Here is a 17,567-nt window from a genome sequence, read left to right as displayed (position 1 = left end):
GGACTTGGAGATCTTGGAGTTTTAAAATTATGTACTAGAGTTCAAATTAAATAACAGGTTTATCTGGGTAGGTTCCCAAATCCTAAACTTCTTTATGATCTAAGCTCCTGGTTTTTTTTGTTTTGTTAACTCTGTGTATTCAGTCTTTTTGGGCAAATTACTCATCATGGCAGATGGTAAGATGGAGGTGAGTTCGCATACTTGTTGCAAAGTTCTGGATTGTTCTGTTACCCTTCTGCTGCTTTAGTTGGATACTCTGGCAGTTACTTAGGTATGCTGTGAATACTGCTGCTTCTGACAAGCAAGTTCACCTCCGCCGGTGCAAAGGTATCCATGTCATTAACTAGTGAAGGATGGGAAATGGCCACTATTATTCTGTTATTACTGTATAAGCATTTTTTCAACGATTCCCCTGATGTTGGAAGTGTAAGTTGTTTTGGGTACAGGGATCCCTCTCAGTAACTGGCCTCCCTGAGATAAATGGGGAAGTGTAGATAGACAGCAGTATAACTCAACCAGATCTTAGAAAACTAAGATCTCATGCCTGCCAGACCCTCCCTCTTCCCCTTCCCCTCCCCCTCATTTGCAACATCTTTCATAAACTCCTGTTTAGTATTTCCTCATCACTGTTACAGCCCACACCCCATGGTAAACAGCACGCGTATTATCAGGAGAGATGGAAGGAACAAATATGTTAATGTGACTTTTGCTCTCAGTTTGGGTCCATTTGTCATCTGGGCTCTCACCTGATCATCCATCTTGTGGGCTCTTGGCACCTTATGGCATTTGGCATCTACAGATGCACTAGAAAGGTCCCCAAATGCATTTGGATGCTCCAGACTCTTGGAACTTGAATATAACTTGGATTTGTATGTGATTTCCCTAGCATCCAGCAAATACCAAGCTACATAGATGCTGAGTACCCACCTTGGCCTGTTTATGCCTCAGCTCTTTGAGTAAGACAAAACACAATCCCATAAAAATGCCTTTGTAAGACTTTTTTTTTGAGGTTACCAGACAAAGGTGAATATTAATTCCTAGTTTTTGGTAATAGATTGTTACCTTTCATTAGACTTTTCGATACTAGGGACAAAGTGATTTACTTCTAGTGTATGTCAGTAGCCTTTAGAAACACTTCCAGGTCCATATTTAAATATTTCAACATGCTTATGTTAGATTAGGACCTTTCAAATTTTATTTGGGCCACAGGCCTTTGGGCTATAAATGGCAAAACTGTTGAATTTTATGTGAATACTTTTGCATTTTAACTTTATGATTTTTTCTCCTTTCTATAAACATATGGCACTATTTTTATTCTCTTAGTCTGCATCTGTCTTTTAAAAATTATCATATAGTAAAATTGACTGTTTCACCTTTTGGTTTAGTTCTGTGAATTTTTATTTTTTTAATAAATTTATTTTACTTTAGTTTTGCCTGTGTTGGGTCTTCGCGGCTGCACGCAGGCTTTTAGTTGCGGCGAGCGGGGGCTACTCTTCGTTGTGGTGCACAGGCTTCTCATTGCGGTGGCTTCTCTTGTTGCGGAGCACGGGCTCTAGGCACGTGGGCTTCAGTAGTTGTGGCACGTGGGCTCAGTAGTTGTGGCTCGTGGGCTGTAGAGCACAGGCTCAGTAGTTGTGGCTCACGGGCTTGGTTGCTCGGCCGCATGTGGGATCTTCCTGGATCAGGGCTTGAACCTGTGTCCCCTGCATTGGCAGGTGGATTCTTAACCACTGTGCCACCAGGAAGCCCCTTAGTTCTGTAAATTTTAATACATGTATAGATTTGTGTAACGGCAACTATAACCAAGGTATACCTTACCTCAAAAACTACCGTGTGCTATCTCTTCACCATCACCTTTCCCTCACCCAGGTAAGCAAAACCAAAAAAGTAAATGTCACTTTGTGCTTTTTATTTAGGGAAACAGTAAGGTTGTGTCCCTTTTTTTTTCCTCTTTACCAGTGATTTTTATCCAAATGTGATGGGGCTAAAAAGGATAAAATAAACATAATCCCTTTTCATTTTCTTTCAGAAACTTGCAGACTTTCTCACAAACTTGATTAGGAATAAAAACATTTTCCTTGTGATTCCTTCCAGAAGGTGGCAGTGTTGTGCTATAATAGGACGTAAAGATCGTCTGCTGGAAAATATCAATAATTAAGTTTTTACTTCAGGAAAACAGGACAGTTAATTAAGAATTAACATTTAACTCTAGAATCTGTTTTCTTTGGATCAGTTCCAAAGTCTGTCTTATTTCTAGCAAAGCAGTCTGTGGATAAAATCATCCTTTAATTCTTTCATATTGGTTTTCAAATAGTTTTAAATGTTTGCAGAGGTGGGAGTTAACTTTAAGGTTAACCTTTGTGGCAAGAATAACTCCAGTGTTATGGATGAATCTGTGAGTCACAGAATCAGTCGTATCAGTGAGACCTCAGGTGTTTTATATTTCAACCTTCTTTGTCACAGGTAGGAACCCCATCTGTAACATCCCTCACAGCTGGTGGCATTAATTAATCAGCAGATGGAGCAGATGCAGAAGAAACAGATTTTGATTGCCAGCATCCTGAGTTTGAAGCTTTAATGGAGATACTCAGTGAGAAATGATGAAGTGGAGCTTGTGAGACATTCACACTTAGGTGACTCACAGGTTTTCAAGCCTAATCCACTCGAAAAGGGATTCCCTTTCTCCTTACACTTCCATCAGTTTACATCTGACAGTATATACTTCCCTGGGCACTGGGTCCACCATTTATCCAGATGCTCATGCAGGGCACTTGGGATCGTCTTTAAGACCTCTCAGCATTCTCTTATTTCTACCTCTCAGGTAGAATTTCTCAAACCTGGTTACTTCATCTCTACCTCTGTCATCCTAGTCCACACAACCTTTCTCTCTCACCTGGATATTGCTTTCTAATTGGTATGCCCAAATGTGTTAATACTTTATTTTTCACACAAAAGATATTCTAAAAAATATAAAATCTGATCACGTCAAACTCCTGCTTGAAACTCTTCTATGGTTTGCCTTTATACTTAGAATAAACCTGAAATATTTAACTTGATCCACAACAATTCTCCCTTCCAGCCCCACCCCCTGATCTGGCCTCTCTGCTTACTGCTACAGCCTCACATCATGCCAGTTCCCTTGTTCACTGTGCTCCGTCCTCTCTTTATTCCTTGATTGGAGGAGGGGAGGAGAATAGAACAGGGAGACCTGTTTTTAAGCCAACATGCATTTTAGGTAAAGAAATGATGGCTTAGTAATTAAAGTTTGTGGCTCATGGGGACATTTTCATAGCAATCAAGAACTCATCGCTTTGTCACTTTTCAACACCTCAACATAAATCTAGGGATAAATGCACATCTCAGTTCAGATTCTGTGTGGAAAAAAAAATTTATATTCTGACTAAGAAAAGGAAATTTAGGATCAGGCAGCCATTACCTGTTATATTCCAAGTGTGGCTAATCCTTTGTATTTGAGAGCTTTCACTCAGTGTGTCTAAAATGACTCTATTTTTGTAATTTCATCCTTCTAGCGTTTAATTATGCATTCTTTGTTTTTCACGTGTGAGTCTTGCCTCAGCAACCAGTTGGACCACACCACCATCTGGGGCTTAGATGCTATTGGTGGGCATCCCGAATAAGTGATAGTTGTGCAGCCTGTTCTTGAGTTTCTTGCTTCCCAGGGCAGTTCATTCCTTTTTGGGATAGTTTTGTCTGTTAAGAAGTCCTTCTCTATCTTGTACCAGATCTCTGGTTTGCAGTTTTCCCACACTGGTTCTAGCTTTCCTTGGAGGCATAGAGAACAAGCCTAACTTCTCTTCCGCCATTAGCTCTTTAGCTGTTGAAGTAGCTGTTGTAGCTCCCAGCATATTCCCCTTGATAAGCCTTCTCAGCTTCTTCAAGTATTTCTCAGTGTTTTCACTCTTCTGGGCACTTTCTACTGACTGTCTTCTAGTTTAGTGTTTGAAAGTGTGTTTTGAGACTACCTGCAATACAGTCACTTAAGATACTTGTTAAAAATGAAGATTCCTGTTGGATTCAGATGGTAGATTGACTTCTGATCTTGCTCCCTATTGAAACCCCACTAAAACTAGTAAAGATCCAAAGGACAGAACGTTAGGAAAGGAGATAAGAACAATACAATTTGAAAAACTGAAAAGCCCAAGCAAGAGTGAATGGAAATTTATCTCGACCCCCAAGAATCATGACCCGTAAATTGGCAGAAGGAAAAACTGAAACTAATTATATTTACCCTGTAAATCCTCAAGAAGCTCAAGAACTGGGCAGTGCCAGGTATTCCTGGAAATTGGGATACGAGGGAGATAAAATTAGGAGGACTGGGTGAATATTGCTGATTAGTAACTCCCAATGGATGCTGTTCACCTTGGGACAGATGCTGAAGGCTCAAAGCAGTGATCTCTGGATAGAGTAGCATTTCCTTACGGGAAGGCATTCCTAGAATTTCTCAGGAAATTTTATGTTTATTCAAATCTCAAATCCTGAGGAAAGTCATTTAAAAAGTCAGGAAAATAAAAAAGGATTTAAAAATTTCCCAAGAATTAAAGCTTAATATATTATTGGATACCATTGGTTCTGAGAGTTCCACTGGCATCAAGTGGAAAGCAAGAAAGGGGCATGCTGACACTGAGTAGAAAGTAAAGGTCTAGGAACTGAGACAGAAACATCTGGGAGAAAAGCATCATGTTTTAATCAGTTGGTCTTACTCATAGTTGTTGCCATCTTATAAATATGTTTTCATGCTCTACCTGCTGCTAACAGGTATTCTTACAAGTAAAATAAGTTTATATGCATTATAAATCCTATGAGTGGTGTCCCAAGAAATAACAAATTTGGGAGCAAAATAAATCTGTAAACTGGCAGTTACAATATAATATTCTGCGTAGTACTGTTAACCTTGCTATGAGATCTCAATGTTGTATATATAAATATAATATATAAATATATATATAAATATATGTGTATATATAATATATATATTATATATAATATAATAATAATATAATAAATATAATTATAATAATATATATAATTATATAATATATAATATATTATAATATATATAACATAATATATATAACTATTATAATTATAATTATAATATATATAAATATATATTTATATATATAAATATATGTATATATAAATATTACCCTATATAATATATAATATATAATATATAATATATAATAATAATATAATAATAATTATAATATTATAATTATAATATATAATAAATGTAATTATAATAATTATAATATATATTATATAAAATATATAATATATATTACAATATATTATAATATATAATATATATAATTATAATAATATATAATATATAAAAATATATAAATATATATATTATATGTATAAATATATGTATATATAAATATATAATATGTAAATATTACCCAATAATGTTTGTTGGTGTTTTCAAGTTCAGCATATTCACTGATAGACTGTGGGGTTTTTTTTTTTTTTTTTTTGGAAATAACAGAGGAATTGAAAAGAAGGTTTGAAAGTTTTGAATACTCCAATATGAAATGAGAACTTAATCTAAAAGCTGAAATAGTAAAAGCAGTATTTCAAAGCAAAACCAAAACCAGAGTAAGCAGACAAAATAGTTTGTTGTAAAAAAAAAAAAAATAGTTTATATGAAGCAATGTGTACCCTAACACTCAACTTGAGGGATGCTTTTTGATACACTCTGAATTTGACCAATGTCAACACAAATGAATGAAATTTTTCTGCATCTGGAATATTTGTTATGAAAGACTATTGAACAGCACATGATTAAAAAATTTCATTTTTAGAATGATAACTTCTAAATATTTATAGTACTTCAACTTTTACAAGGATTTTTATTTGGGATTTATTTTGTATTAATGTTTCTTTTATAAGGTCTTTTTTTCCCCTCAGATTTCTTGAGGTATAATCGATGTATAACATGTAAGTTTAAGATGTACAACGTGATGCCATTTGTAGCAACATGCATGGACCTGGAGATTATCATATTAAGTGAAGTAAGTCAGACAGAGAAAGACAAATACCATATGATATCACTTATATGTGGAATCTAAAAAAAAAAGTGATACAAATGAACTTATCTATAAAACGGACTCTCAGAGTTAGAGAATGAACTTATGGTTACTGGGGAGAAGGGTGGCGGGGGGAGGTATAGAATAGATTGGGAGTTTGGGATTGACAGGTACACACTGCTTTATTTAAAATAGATAACCAACAAGGACTCACTGTATAGCACAGGGAACTCGGCTTAATATTCTGTAATAACCTAAATGGGAAAAGAATTTGAAAAAGGATAGTTACATGTATATGTATAACTGAATCACTTTGCTGTACTCCTGAAACTAGCACAACATTGTTAACTACAAAATAAAAAAAAGATGTACAACGTGATGATTTGGAACACGTGTATTTCAAAATGATTGCTACAGTAGGGTTAGTTAATACCTCTGTCACCTCACATAATTACCATTTGTGTGTGGGTGTGTGGTGAGAACATTTAAGATCTACTCTTTTAGCAACTTTAAAGTATATAACACAGTATTGACTGTAGTCACTATGCTGTACGTTAGATCCCCAGAATTTATTCATCTTATAATTGGAAATTTGTACCTCTTGGCCAGTATCTTCTCATTTCCCCAATCCCCAGCCCCTGGCAAACACCATTCTCTGTTTCTATAAGTTTGGCTTTATAGGTTCCACATACAAGTGATATCATACAGTAAATGTTTTTCTCTAACTCATTTCAACAAATAGTGCTCTCAAGGTCCGTTGATGTCCCAAATAGAATTTCCTTCATTTTTTTTTAATGACTGAATAATATTCTAGTGTATGTGTATATATCCGGTTTTTTTTTGGCGGTACGCGGGCCTCTCACTGTTGTGGCCTCTCCGTTGCGGAGCACCGGCTCTGGACGCGCAGGCTCAGCGGCCATGGCTCACAGGCCCAGCCGCTCCGTGGCATGTGGGATCTTCCCAGACCGGGGCACGAACCCGTGTCCCCTGCATCCGCAGGCGGACTCTCAACCACTGTGCCACCAGGGAAGCCCTATGTATCCGTTTTTTATCCATTCATCTATCAGTAAATACTTCGGTTATTTCCATGTCCTCAGTATTGTGAATAATGCTGTAATGAACATGGGGAGTATGGGTATCTCTTGACACAGTGATTTCATTTCCTTTGGAAGTATACCCAGAAGTGGGATTGCTGAATCATATGGCAGTTTTATTTTTAATTGTTTGAGGAATCTCAACCCTGTTTTCCATAGTGCTCTGCCGATTTACATTACTACCCAAAATACACAAGGGTTCCCTTTTCCACATTCTTATCAACACTTACCTCTTGATTTTTGATCATACCCTTTCTAACAGGTGTGAGGTGATACCTCATTGAGGCTTTGATTTGCATTTCTCTGATATTTAGTGATGTTGAGTATCTTTTTATGTACTTGTTGGCCATTTGTATGTCTTTGGAAAAATGTCTATTCAGGTCCTCTGCTCATTTTTTAATCAGATTATTTGCTTTTTACTATTGAGTTGTATGAGTTCCTTATATTAACTCTTATGAAATACGTGATTTGCAAATATTTTATCCTGTAGATCACTTTTTCATTTTGTTGATTCTTTTGCTGTGCAACAGTTGTTTTTATTTTAAATTTTCTTTATTTTTGGCTGTATTGGGTCTTCGTTGTTGCGTGTGGGCTTTCTCTAGTCGTGGTGACTGGAAGCTACTCTTCGTTGCGGTGCACGGCCTTCTCTTTGCAGTGGCTTCTCTTGTTGTGGAGCACAGGCTCTAGGTGCATGAGCTTCAGTGATTGTGGCACACGGGCTTGGTAGTTGCGGCATGTGGGCCCTAGAGAACGCGGACTTCAGTAGTTGTGCATGGTCTCAGTAGTTGTGGTGCACGGGCTCTAGGGCACACTGGCTTCAGTGATTGTGGTGTGTGGGCTCAGTAGTTGTGACTCACGGGCTCTAGAATGCATGCTCAGTAGTTGTGGTGCATGGGTTTAGTTGCTCCATGGCATGTGGGATCTTCACAGACCAGGATCAAACCTGTGTCCCCTGCATTGGCAGGTGGATTCTTAACCATTACACCACCAGGGAAGTCCCAAAGCTTTTTAGTTTGATGTAGTCCCATTTGTTGATTTTTCCTTTTGGTGTCATATCTAAAAAAAATCATTACCAAGGAAATGTCAAGGATGTTTTAATCTTATTTTCTTCTAGCAGTTTTATGGTTTAAGGTCTTACATTTAAGTCTTCAGTATTCCATTTCTGAGTTCATTTTTGTGAGTAGTGTAAGAGAGGGTTTTGCTTTTTTTCTTTTGTGTGTAAATATCCAGTTTTCCCAGCAATATTTAATGAAGAGACTGTCCTTTCCCTATTGAGTATTCTTGACTCCCTTGTCAAATATTGGTTGACCACATATGCATGGGTTTATTTCTGGGCTCTCAATTCTGTTTCATTGATCTATGTGTCAATTTTTATGCCAGTATCATACTGTTTTGATTACTGTAGCTTTGTAATATGGTTAAAAATCAGGAAGTGTGGTTTTTTTCCCTTTCTTTCTCAGGATTGCTTTGGTTATTTAAGTCTTTCATGGTTCCATACAGATTTTAGAATTGTTTTCTATTTCTGTAAAAAATGCCATTGGAATTTTCATAGGGCTTGCATTAAATCTATAGATGGCTTTGGGGTAGTATGGTCATTTTATTTATTTATTTATTTACTGTGTCAGGTCTTAGTTGCGGCACACAGGATCTTTGTTGAGTCATGTGGGATCTTTTTGTTATAGCATGCGGTCGGCCCGGGTTTCTCTCTAGTTGCAGTACTCGGGCTTCTATCTAGTTGTGGCGCGTGGGTTCTGTAGTTGTGGCGTGCAGGCTCCAGAGAGTGTGGGCTCTGTAGTTTGCGGCATGTGGGGTCTCTTGTTGAGGTGCACGGGTTCAGTAGTTGTGGCGCACAGGCTTAGTTGCCCTGTGGCCTGTGGGATCTTAGTTCCCTGACCAGGGATTGAACCTGCGTCCCCTGCATTGGAAGGCAGATTCTTTACCACAGGACTACCAGGGAAGTCCCAGTATGGTCATTTTAACAGTGTTGTCTTCCAGTTTATGATCATGGGATATAATTCCATTTATTTGTGTCTTCTTCAATTTCTTGGGATCATGGGATATAATTTATGATCATGGGATATAATTCCGTTTATTTGTGTCTTCTTCAATTTCTTTCATTAGTGTCTTATAGTTTTTAGAATATAGATTTTTTACCTTCTTGGTTAAATATATTTTAAGTATTTTACTGTTTTCAGTGTTATTATAAAGGGGATTGTTTTCATTATTTTTCAGTATTTCATTGTAAATGAATAGAAATGCAGTCAATTTCTGTATGTTGATTTTGTATCATATAATTTTACTGAATTTGTTGATTAGTTTAACAGATTTTTGGTATAGTCTTCAGGATTTTCTATATAGAAGATCATGTCATTTGCAAACAGAGACACTTTTCTTCTTTCTGATTTGCATGCCTTTTATTTCCTTTTCTTGACTAATTGCTTTGGCTAACACTTCCAGTACTGTGTTGAATAGGAATGGTGAGAATGGGCATCCTTGTCTTATTACTGATCTTACAGGAAAGACTTTCAGCATTTCACCATTGAGTATGATATTAACTGTTGTCTGGCTTTTATTATGTTGATGTATGTTTCTTCTGTACCCTCTTTGTTGAGAATTTTTATCATGAAAGGATGTGGAATTTTTGTCAAATGATTTTTCTGCATCTATTGAGATGATGATATGATTTTCAGCCTTCATTCTGTTAAGTCACATTTGTTGATTTGCAGATGTGGAACCATTCTTGCATCCTGGGGATAAATTTCAGTTGAACATGGTGACCTTCTAATGTGCTATTGAATTGAGTTTGCTTGTATTTTGCTGAGAATTTTTGTATCATATTCATCAGGTATGTTTACCTATAGTTTTCTTCTGTTGTAGTGTCAGTATCTGACTTTGGTATCAGGATAATGCTGGCCTGGTAAAATGAGTTTCCTCCTCTTTGGTTGTTTGCAAGAGTTTAAGAAGGATTGTTATTAATTCTTTCAAATATTGGGTAGAATTTATTAGTGAAACCAGCTGTTCCTGTTGTTAGGAGTTTTTTTTTATTACTGAATCAGTCTCCTTATGCCTTATTGGTCTGTTCACATTTTTGGTTTTTTCATGATTCAGTCTTGGTAGGGTTTTTGTTTCTAGGAACTTGTCCATTACATCTAGGTTATCCCAATTTGTTGGCATACAATTGTTTTATAGTAGTCTCTTCTGATCGTTTGTATTTGTGGTATCAGATGTAATGTCTCCTCTTTCACTTCTGATTTTGTTTGAGTCTTCTTTTTTTTGGCTAAAGGATTTTGAATTTTGTTTATTTTATCAAAAACCAGCTCTTAGTTTTGTTGATTTTTCTGTTATTTTTCTGGTCTCAATTTTACTTATTACTGCTCTCATCATTGTTATTGCTTCCCTTCTGCTAACTTTGGGCTTAGTTTGATCTTCTCTTTCTAGTTTCCTGAGGTGTAAGTTTAGGTGATTTATTTGAGATCTTTCTTTTTCTTAATATAGGCATTTAGAGCTATAAACTTCCCTCTTAAAACGGCATTTGTTGCATCCCATGCATTTTGGTATGTTGTGTTTTCTTTTTCATTTGTTTCAAGATTTTTAAAATTTTCTTTTTGATTCCTCCTTTAATCCATTGGTTGTTCAGGGATGTGTTGTTTAATTTTCACACATTTTTGAATTTTCCAGTTTTCCTCCTGTTAATGATTTCTAGTTCCATACCATCTAGGTCAGAAAAAGGTACTTGGTATGATTTCAGGTTTTTAAATTTGCTAAATAAGACTTGTTTTGTTGACTGCATGTATGATCTGAGTTGGAGTATGTTTTGTGTATGCTTGGGAATGTGTATTCTGCTGCTTTGGGGGTGGGATGTTCTATATACTGGTTTTCTGTCTTGGTGATCTATCCATTTAAGTGGGGCACCAAAGGCCCCTACTATTATTGCACTGTTGTCTTTCTCCCTTTGTATGTGCTTAAGATATGTAGTTGCTCCATTGTTAGATGTACATACACACACACACACATATCGTTGCTCTGTCCTCTTGGCGAATTGACCCCTTTGTCATTATATAGTAATAGACTTTATCCCAAAAATTGAAAAAAGAGACAAAGATTGTCTTCTCTGAAATAAATACAGCTACTTGTGCTCTCTTTTGGTTTCCATTTGTATGGAATATCCCTTCTGCCCCTTCATTTTGAGACTATGTGTGTACCTAAAGCTGAAGTTTGTCTCTTATATGCGTCACACAGTTGGGTCTTGTTTTTTATTTGTGCAGCCACTTTGTACCTTTTGATTGGAAAATTTAATCCATTTACATTAAGTAATTATTGATAGGTAGGGACTTATTAATGCTGTCTTACTGTTTTCTGGCTGTTTTCTAGTTTCCTTGTTCCTATCTTCTCCTACTGTCTTCCTTTGTAAATTGATGATTTTCCATAGCTTGATTCCCTTCTCTTTATCTTTTCTTTACCTACTGCAGGGTTTTCTTCCTTTGTTAATATTAGGCTTATATACAACATCTGTAGATATAACAGTTTATTTTACACTGTTAACAGTTTAACTTTGAATACATACAAAAATGACCATTTTATCTCTCCATCATTTATGTTTTTGATGTCAGAATTTATAACTAGTTTACAAGTAACTAATGGTAGCTATAGTTATTTTTCATACTTTTGTCCTTTATATATGGAGTTAAGTGGTTAAAACACCAACATATTACAGTATTAAAATATTCTGAATTTGGTTATATACTTACTTTACCAGTCTGTTGTATATTTTCATGTTACTAATTAGCATCCTTTAATTTCAGCTTGTAGAACTCCTTTCAGCAGTTTTTGTAAGGCAGGTATGGTGGTGATGAACTCCAGCTTTTGTTTGCCTGGGAGCATCTTAATCTTTCTTTCATTTCTGAAGGACAACTTTGCCAGGTAATTTTGTTTGTTTTTAATTTTTGGCTGTGTTGGGTCTTTGTTGCTTTGTGCAGGCTTTCTCTAGTTGCAGCGAGCGGGGGCTACTCTTCGTTGCGGTGCATGGGCTTCTCATTGCAGTGGCTTCCCTTGTTGTGGAGCATAGGCTCTAGGTGCACGGGCTTCAGTAGTTGTGGCTCGCGGGCTCTAGAGCACAGGCTCAGTAGTTGTGGCGCACTGGCTTAGTTGCTCCGCGGCATGTGAGATCTTCCTGGACCAGGGATCGAACCCGTGTCCCCTGCATTGGCAGGTGGATTCTTAACCGCTGTGCCACCAGGGAAGTCCCTGCCAGGTAATATTCTTGATGGGAAGTTTTTTTTTTCTTTCAGTACTTGTACTTGGGGTATATCTTACCCCCTATCCTGGCCTGTAGGTTTCTGTTGAGAAATCCACTGATTTTTTTATGGGAATTCCCTCATAAGTGAGGATTTTTTTTCCTCTTACTGCTTTTAAAATTCTTTGTCTTTGAATTTTAGACAGTTTTGAAATGTGTTTTGGAGAAAGACATTTAGGATTGAATCTTTTTGGGGAACTGTGAGTTTCATGAACTTGGACGTCCCAATCTCTCCTCAGATTTGTGAAATTCTCAGCCATTATTTCTTTAAATAAGCTTTCTGCCCTTTCTCCCTCTTTTCCCCTTCTGGGACTGCAGTAGTACATAGATTATTTCTCCTAATGGTGTCCCATAGTTCATACAGGCTTTCCTTATTCTTTTACATTCTTTTTCTGTGCTCTTCTCTGAATGGATAATTTAAACAGTCCTGCCTTCTACTTCACAGATTCATTCTGCTTGATTCATTTTTTTGATGTTCTCTGTTGTATTTTTCATTTCATTCATTGTATTCTTCAGCTCCAGAATTTGTTTGGTTCTTTTTAATTTCTGTCATTCTATTAAACTTGTCTTCTTTTAAAAAAAGGTTTGTTTCCTGATTTTATTGAATTGTCTTTCTGTGTTTTCTTGTAGCTCCCTGAACTTCCTTAAAACAACTACTTTGAATTCTTATTGTGTAAATTGCTGTTCTCCATTTCTTTGGGTTTGGCTACTAGAAAATATTGTTTCTTTTGTGTTGTTACGTTTTCTTGAGTTTTCATATTCCTTGAAATCTTGCATTGTGTCTTCACATTTGAAGAAGCAGTCACCTCCTCCAGTCTTTACTGAGTGGCTTTTAGAAAGGAATACCTTCTGTCACCCATTAGGAATTCTGAGGCTTTCTCATACCTCTTCTATGCGTACACTTGCTCCACATTCCTTGTACTCTCTTGTGGCAGAATTCTTAAGCTTGTATGCCTTCTCTTTGTCCTACAAAGCTCAGTGGGTGCTGACAGCCTCCCTTTTGCTTTCCCTAGGCCAGAGCTCAATGTTCAAGTTTGTGGTTTCTCCTAAATTGGCTTTCTAAGCATGCTCACTAGCCATCTGCAAAGGCTTGCTCTTGCTGCCATGGGGAGCATTCAGGGAGCTGTCTGTGGGTGGGAGGGTTTATGGGTGAGGCATGTGGGGTGCTGGGGGTGCTCAGGAGCCAGTTGTGGGGATGCACTGGAGAGGCATTCCCAGCAGCTCATGGGCAGACCTATAATAGAGTCCACAAAGTGATTAGTATGATCTCTGTCACTTTGAGGTGTTCACTACTGACCCCTGGCAGTTTTTCTCTTAGCCGCCCACTGCCCTGAGCTCACAACTCAGTATTCTGGATGGGGCCAGAGAAATGGGCCTCATTGGCAGCGTCCCACACAGCTGGTGAAGCCAAGCTCTCACATGTTCTCATGTTCCCCTGCAGGAGAAATCACTGGGCAAGAAGGGCTCTCTTGGCACTGAGCCCTGCCCCCTTGTGGGAGAGATGGTATGTTAAGTCAAACATTTCCTCTTACCCTCCTCACAGGGTAGTTTTGGTCTTTTTTGTTTCAACCGTGTGCTGGAACATCTCTCCTGGACTCCTGGATTTCTACAAAGACTCTTTTGTCTGTGGGTGGTTATCATAATTGGTGTTCTTTGGGGAGATGACAGTAGAAAACTCCTGTTCTGCCGTTGTGATGATATCACTCTCTCCTAAAGTCTTTTATCATCCCATGACTAATTCAGATAGAGATCATTTTTACATGTTTTTCTGATACATAATCTTACCACAGTATATTGGTTCATAATAAGTGTGCATGGATTTATTACTGGATTTTTTTAGAAACAGAAAACCTTTGAAACTTTTATTATAACCTTATTGCAGAAAAATGATTCATTATGTATTTTTATGGTCACTCATTATTATTTAAAAAACGTTATTTATTATAACTTTATTGCAGAAAAATGATTCATTATGTATTTTTATGGTCACTCATTATTATTTAAAAATAAGTGAAGTCTTATGAAAAATAGAGAATAACTTGTGATTTGGGAAAGTTCAGTTTCTTGTTTCCAAATCCCAAAGAATTTGGAAATAATACTGGGAAATAAAAGTCATAACTGTGATGGAAATAGAAGAATGAATGATTTATGCATACTGAATCTGGGGGCATTGCCTCAGCCCCACTCCCACCCTCATCTCCATTTCTCTTCTAGGTTCATAGAATGCTGGTAGCCAATAGGCGATTGAAATGTTCTCAGGGGTTTCTAAGTAGCCCTGGAGAAAACACCTGCCATGAATTTCTTTGAAGATCTAAATTACCAAGCCCCACCCACAAGTTCAATTATAAGCTTTTTAGTCCCCTGCTCTTAATCATAAGCAAACACCCAAGTATTACCAGTTATTTGAGGAAAGCCTCTTATATTGAAGATGGAAGATGGGAACTGAAACAAATAAACAGGGAAAAGCACTTGGAAGAAACTTTGCAAGGAGGAAAGAAAACTCTCCCCATTATTAATGTATTACGAGAGGTAAGAGATGAGGTGGAAGTAAAAAAAGGATTCTGTAAAAGGCATAATCAGACAACAAAGAAAAGAATTTATTATAGTAGAAATGAAATTTTAGGAGCACTGTAAGATAATGTTCAGGAAATCTCCCAAAAAGTAGAGTGGAAAGACACGTGGAAAATAAAAGAGAGAACACTTAGCAAACTATTCCTGAATTTCAGTACCCATACCAAGAAGATCCAGATAAAAGAGGAGAAATGAAAAGGAGAAAATAATAAATAATTCAAGAAAGTTATCCAAAATTGAAGGTTAGAGTTTTCAGATTGAGTGTACCTACTGAGTGTCCGACCGAATAAGTGAAGATATACCCATGCTAAGATACATCATTAGGAAACTTCGAAACACTGGAAGGCAAAGAGATGATTCGAGAATGCAAAATACATGTTATGTATAAAGGATTAGTATGCAAAAAACAGGTTATGTATAAAGGATAAGGAATCAGAATGGCTTTGGATTTTTATGCAGCAATCTAGAAATGAGAAAACAGTGGAGCAATGCCTTCAGAATTATGAAGGAAAATGATTTTGAACTTAGAAGTATGTACTCAGCCAAATTATGGCCAACTGGAATAAAGATATTTTCAGACATGCAAGGTCTGAAAATATTTACTTCTCTTGTCCCCTTTATTAAAAACTACTGGAAGGAATTCCCTGGCGGTCCAGTGATTAGGACTCTGCTTTCACTGCCGAGGGTGTGGGTTTGGTCCCTGCTTGGAGAACTAAGGTCCTGCAAGGCGTGTGGTACGGCCAAAAAAAAAAAAAAGCTATTGGAGGATGAGAAATGAGAAACACCAATTGAGAGTAAATTAAGAAAAAGGAAGACAGTGGGGGTATAGGAAACAGGAGATCCAAGAAGGAGGGAGATGAGGGGAATCCCCAGAGCTACTTTTAGGAGATTCCAAGGTGCTGGCTGTGTACTGTATATAGAGGGCAACCACTCCAGTTGGAGGGCTGTGAATCAGGACCTAGAAATGCAGAATTACCAAGGTGCTTGCTGTCACGGTTGTCTTTTTAACCTGAGGACAGAATACTCTGGTGAGCTTGATGCAGAATTTATCTGTTCTTAGCTTGTCTTGACTATGTACTATGGAAGTTCCAACTTTCCCCTCATGCCCTGCTGTGTGACTCAGCTGAGGATACTTGTTTCACCTCTCAGATATATTCTGCTTTGACCTACTGCTAAGTTCTGGTGGGTGGCCATAGTGAGCTTAGAAACAAAAGATGAACAGAGCCTGCTCTCTCATGTGTATTTCTGTTGTGGGTTCAATGATACTAGCCTGCATTACCCAGCTAGAAGCCTTGACTGTGGTTGACCTGTGTTTTCCAGGATTCATGTCTTTGCCTCATAACTTGGCCTCATAACTCATAACTTTTCCAGAGACGAATTCTCTTAGCTTTCTGGAAAGCTGAAACTGGACAGTGACACAGAGACTGTTCAGTTTATCTTTCCCTATGCTTCCTTACTGTCCTTCATCTATAAGGGTACCATGCCCTTGTGTATCTAGGTTTGTGATTTCTCTTAAGTTTTTAAAAACCAAAAATATATTGTTCAGGGCTATATATATTTATATATGTATGTATGTATATGTGTATTAAAGGCAAAACTAATCTGAAAAGCAAGGGAATGATTAACACAGAAGTCAGAAGTCAGGATAACAGTTACCTTAGGGGAGGGAAGAGGATGAGAACAGGGGGCTTCTAAGGTCCTGGTAAAGAACAGTGTTTAAAACAGGGGCAGTGGATATATGGGAGTTTATTGTATTAATTTCTTTTTATATACATATATATATAGGATATGTGTTTGATACATATGAAATAGAAACTTTTTTTTTTAAATTGAAATGTAATGGTACAGATGAACCGGTTTGCAGGGCAGAAATTGAGACACAGAGGTAGAGAACAAATGTATGGACACCAAGGGAGGAAGGTGGCCGGGGGTGGGGTGGGGGTGGTACTGTGATGAACTGGGAGATTGGGATTGACATGTATACACTAATATGTATAAAATGGATAACTAATAAGAGCCTGCTGTATACAAAAATAAAGTTAAATTAAAAAAAGGAATTTAGGAAAGATAGAATGAGATAGAGAGTATAGGAGGTAGACTGCTTTGGGCAAAAATGGTGAGTTCTCTATTGGGTCATTGTGTTTGTATTATCCTTGGAATGTTCAAATGGAGAATGATAGCCCTATCCTCTACATTTTTACAATGCATACGTTGTTGCTCCTTTAAACATTTATTTAATTCTGCCTTGTTTTATAGCCATTTGATATATTTGTTTCCCCAATGACATTATAATCTCCTGAGGGAGGAAACTAAGCTTTACTCCTATTTATTTGTGTACACAATTAACACATAGTTTTTCAAAAAAAGCTATTTTTTAAATCTATCACTATTACATGATGGTACGCAATTCACTGACTTCTGGGCTTGGTTCAGTTGATCTGTTTGCAAAGGCCCATTTCTTCCAACCTGCATCTCCTCTTACAATTCCATTTATAATACTCCTGAGACTTTCACTTGATCTAATAAAGTGATCCTTACCAGGTGAAAGGAAAAAAA

The 17,567-nt window shown here is 37.1% G+C and overlaps 1 protein-coding gene across 9 annotated transcripts in view; it reads left to right on the top strand.

The window, feature by feature from the left end:
- The window catches only part of LOC101285567 (cytochrome c oxidase assembly factor 1 homolog), a 101,512-nt gene that overhangs the window by 6,486 nt on the left and 77,459 nt on the right, over nucleotides 1–17,567 (top strand). For 2 of the 9 annotated variants that reach the window (XR_004478709.2, XR_004478708.2), the window contains exons 1-3: nucleotides 2,436–2,633; nucleotides 5,935–6,038; nucleotides 11,950–12,067. The exons of 3 other annotated variants lie outside the window; for them this stretch is intronic. Coding sequence is in view for 1 of the 6 variants with exons in the window: in XM_033411274.2 (XP_033267165.1) it covers nucleotides 11,988–12,067 (80 nt within the window). In the remaining 5 variants the exon portion in view is untranslated. Of the gene's footprint in view, nucleotides 1–2,435; nucleotides 2,634–5,934; nucleotides 6,039–11,949; nucleotides 12,068–17,567 lie in introns of those variants that run through there. 4 more of the 9 variants (XR_004478707.2, XM_033411274.2, XR_007479125.1 and 1 more) reach the window with 3 other exon arrangements.

The sequence above is a fragment of the Orcinus orca genome, chromosome 9 (assembly GCF_937001465.1).
Source record: "Orcinus orca chromosome 9, mOrcOrc1.1, whole genome shotgun sequence".
Lineage (NCBI taxonomy): Eukaryota > Metazoa > Chordata > Mammalia > Artiodactyla > Delphinidae > Orcinus > Orcinus orca.
This window is presented reverse-complemented; position numbering and strand designations above follow the sequence as displayed.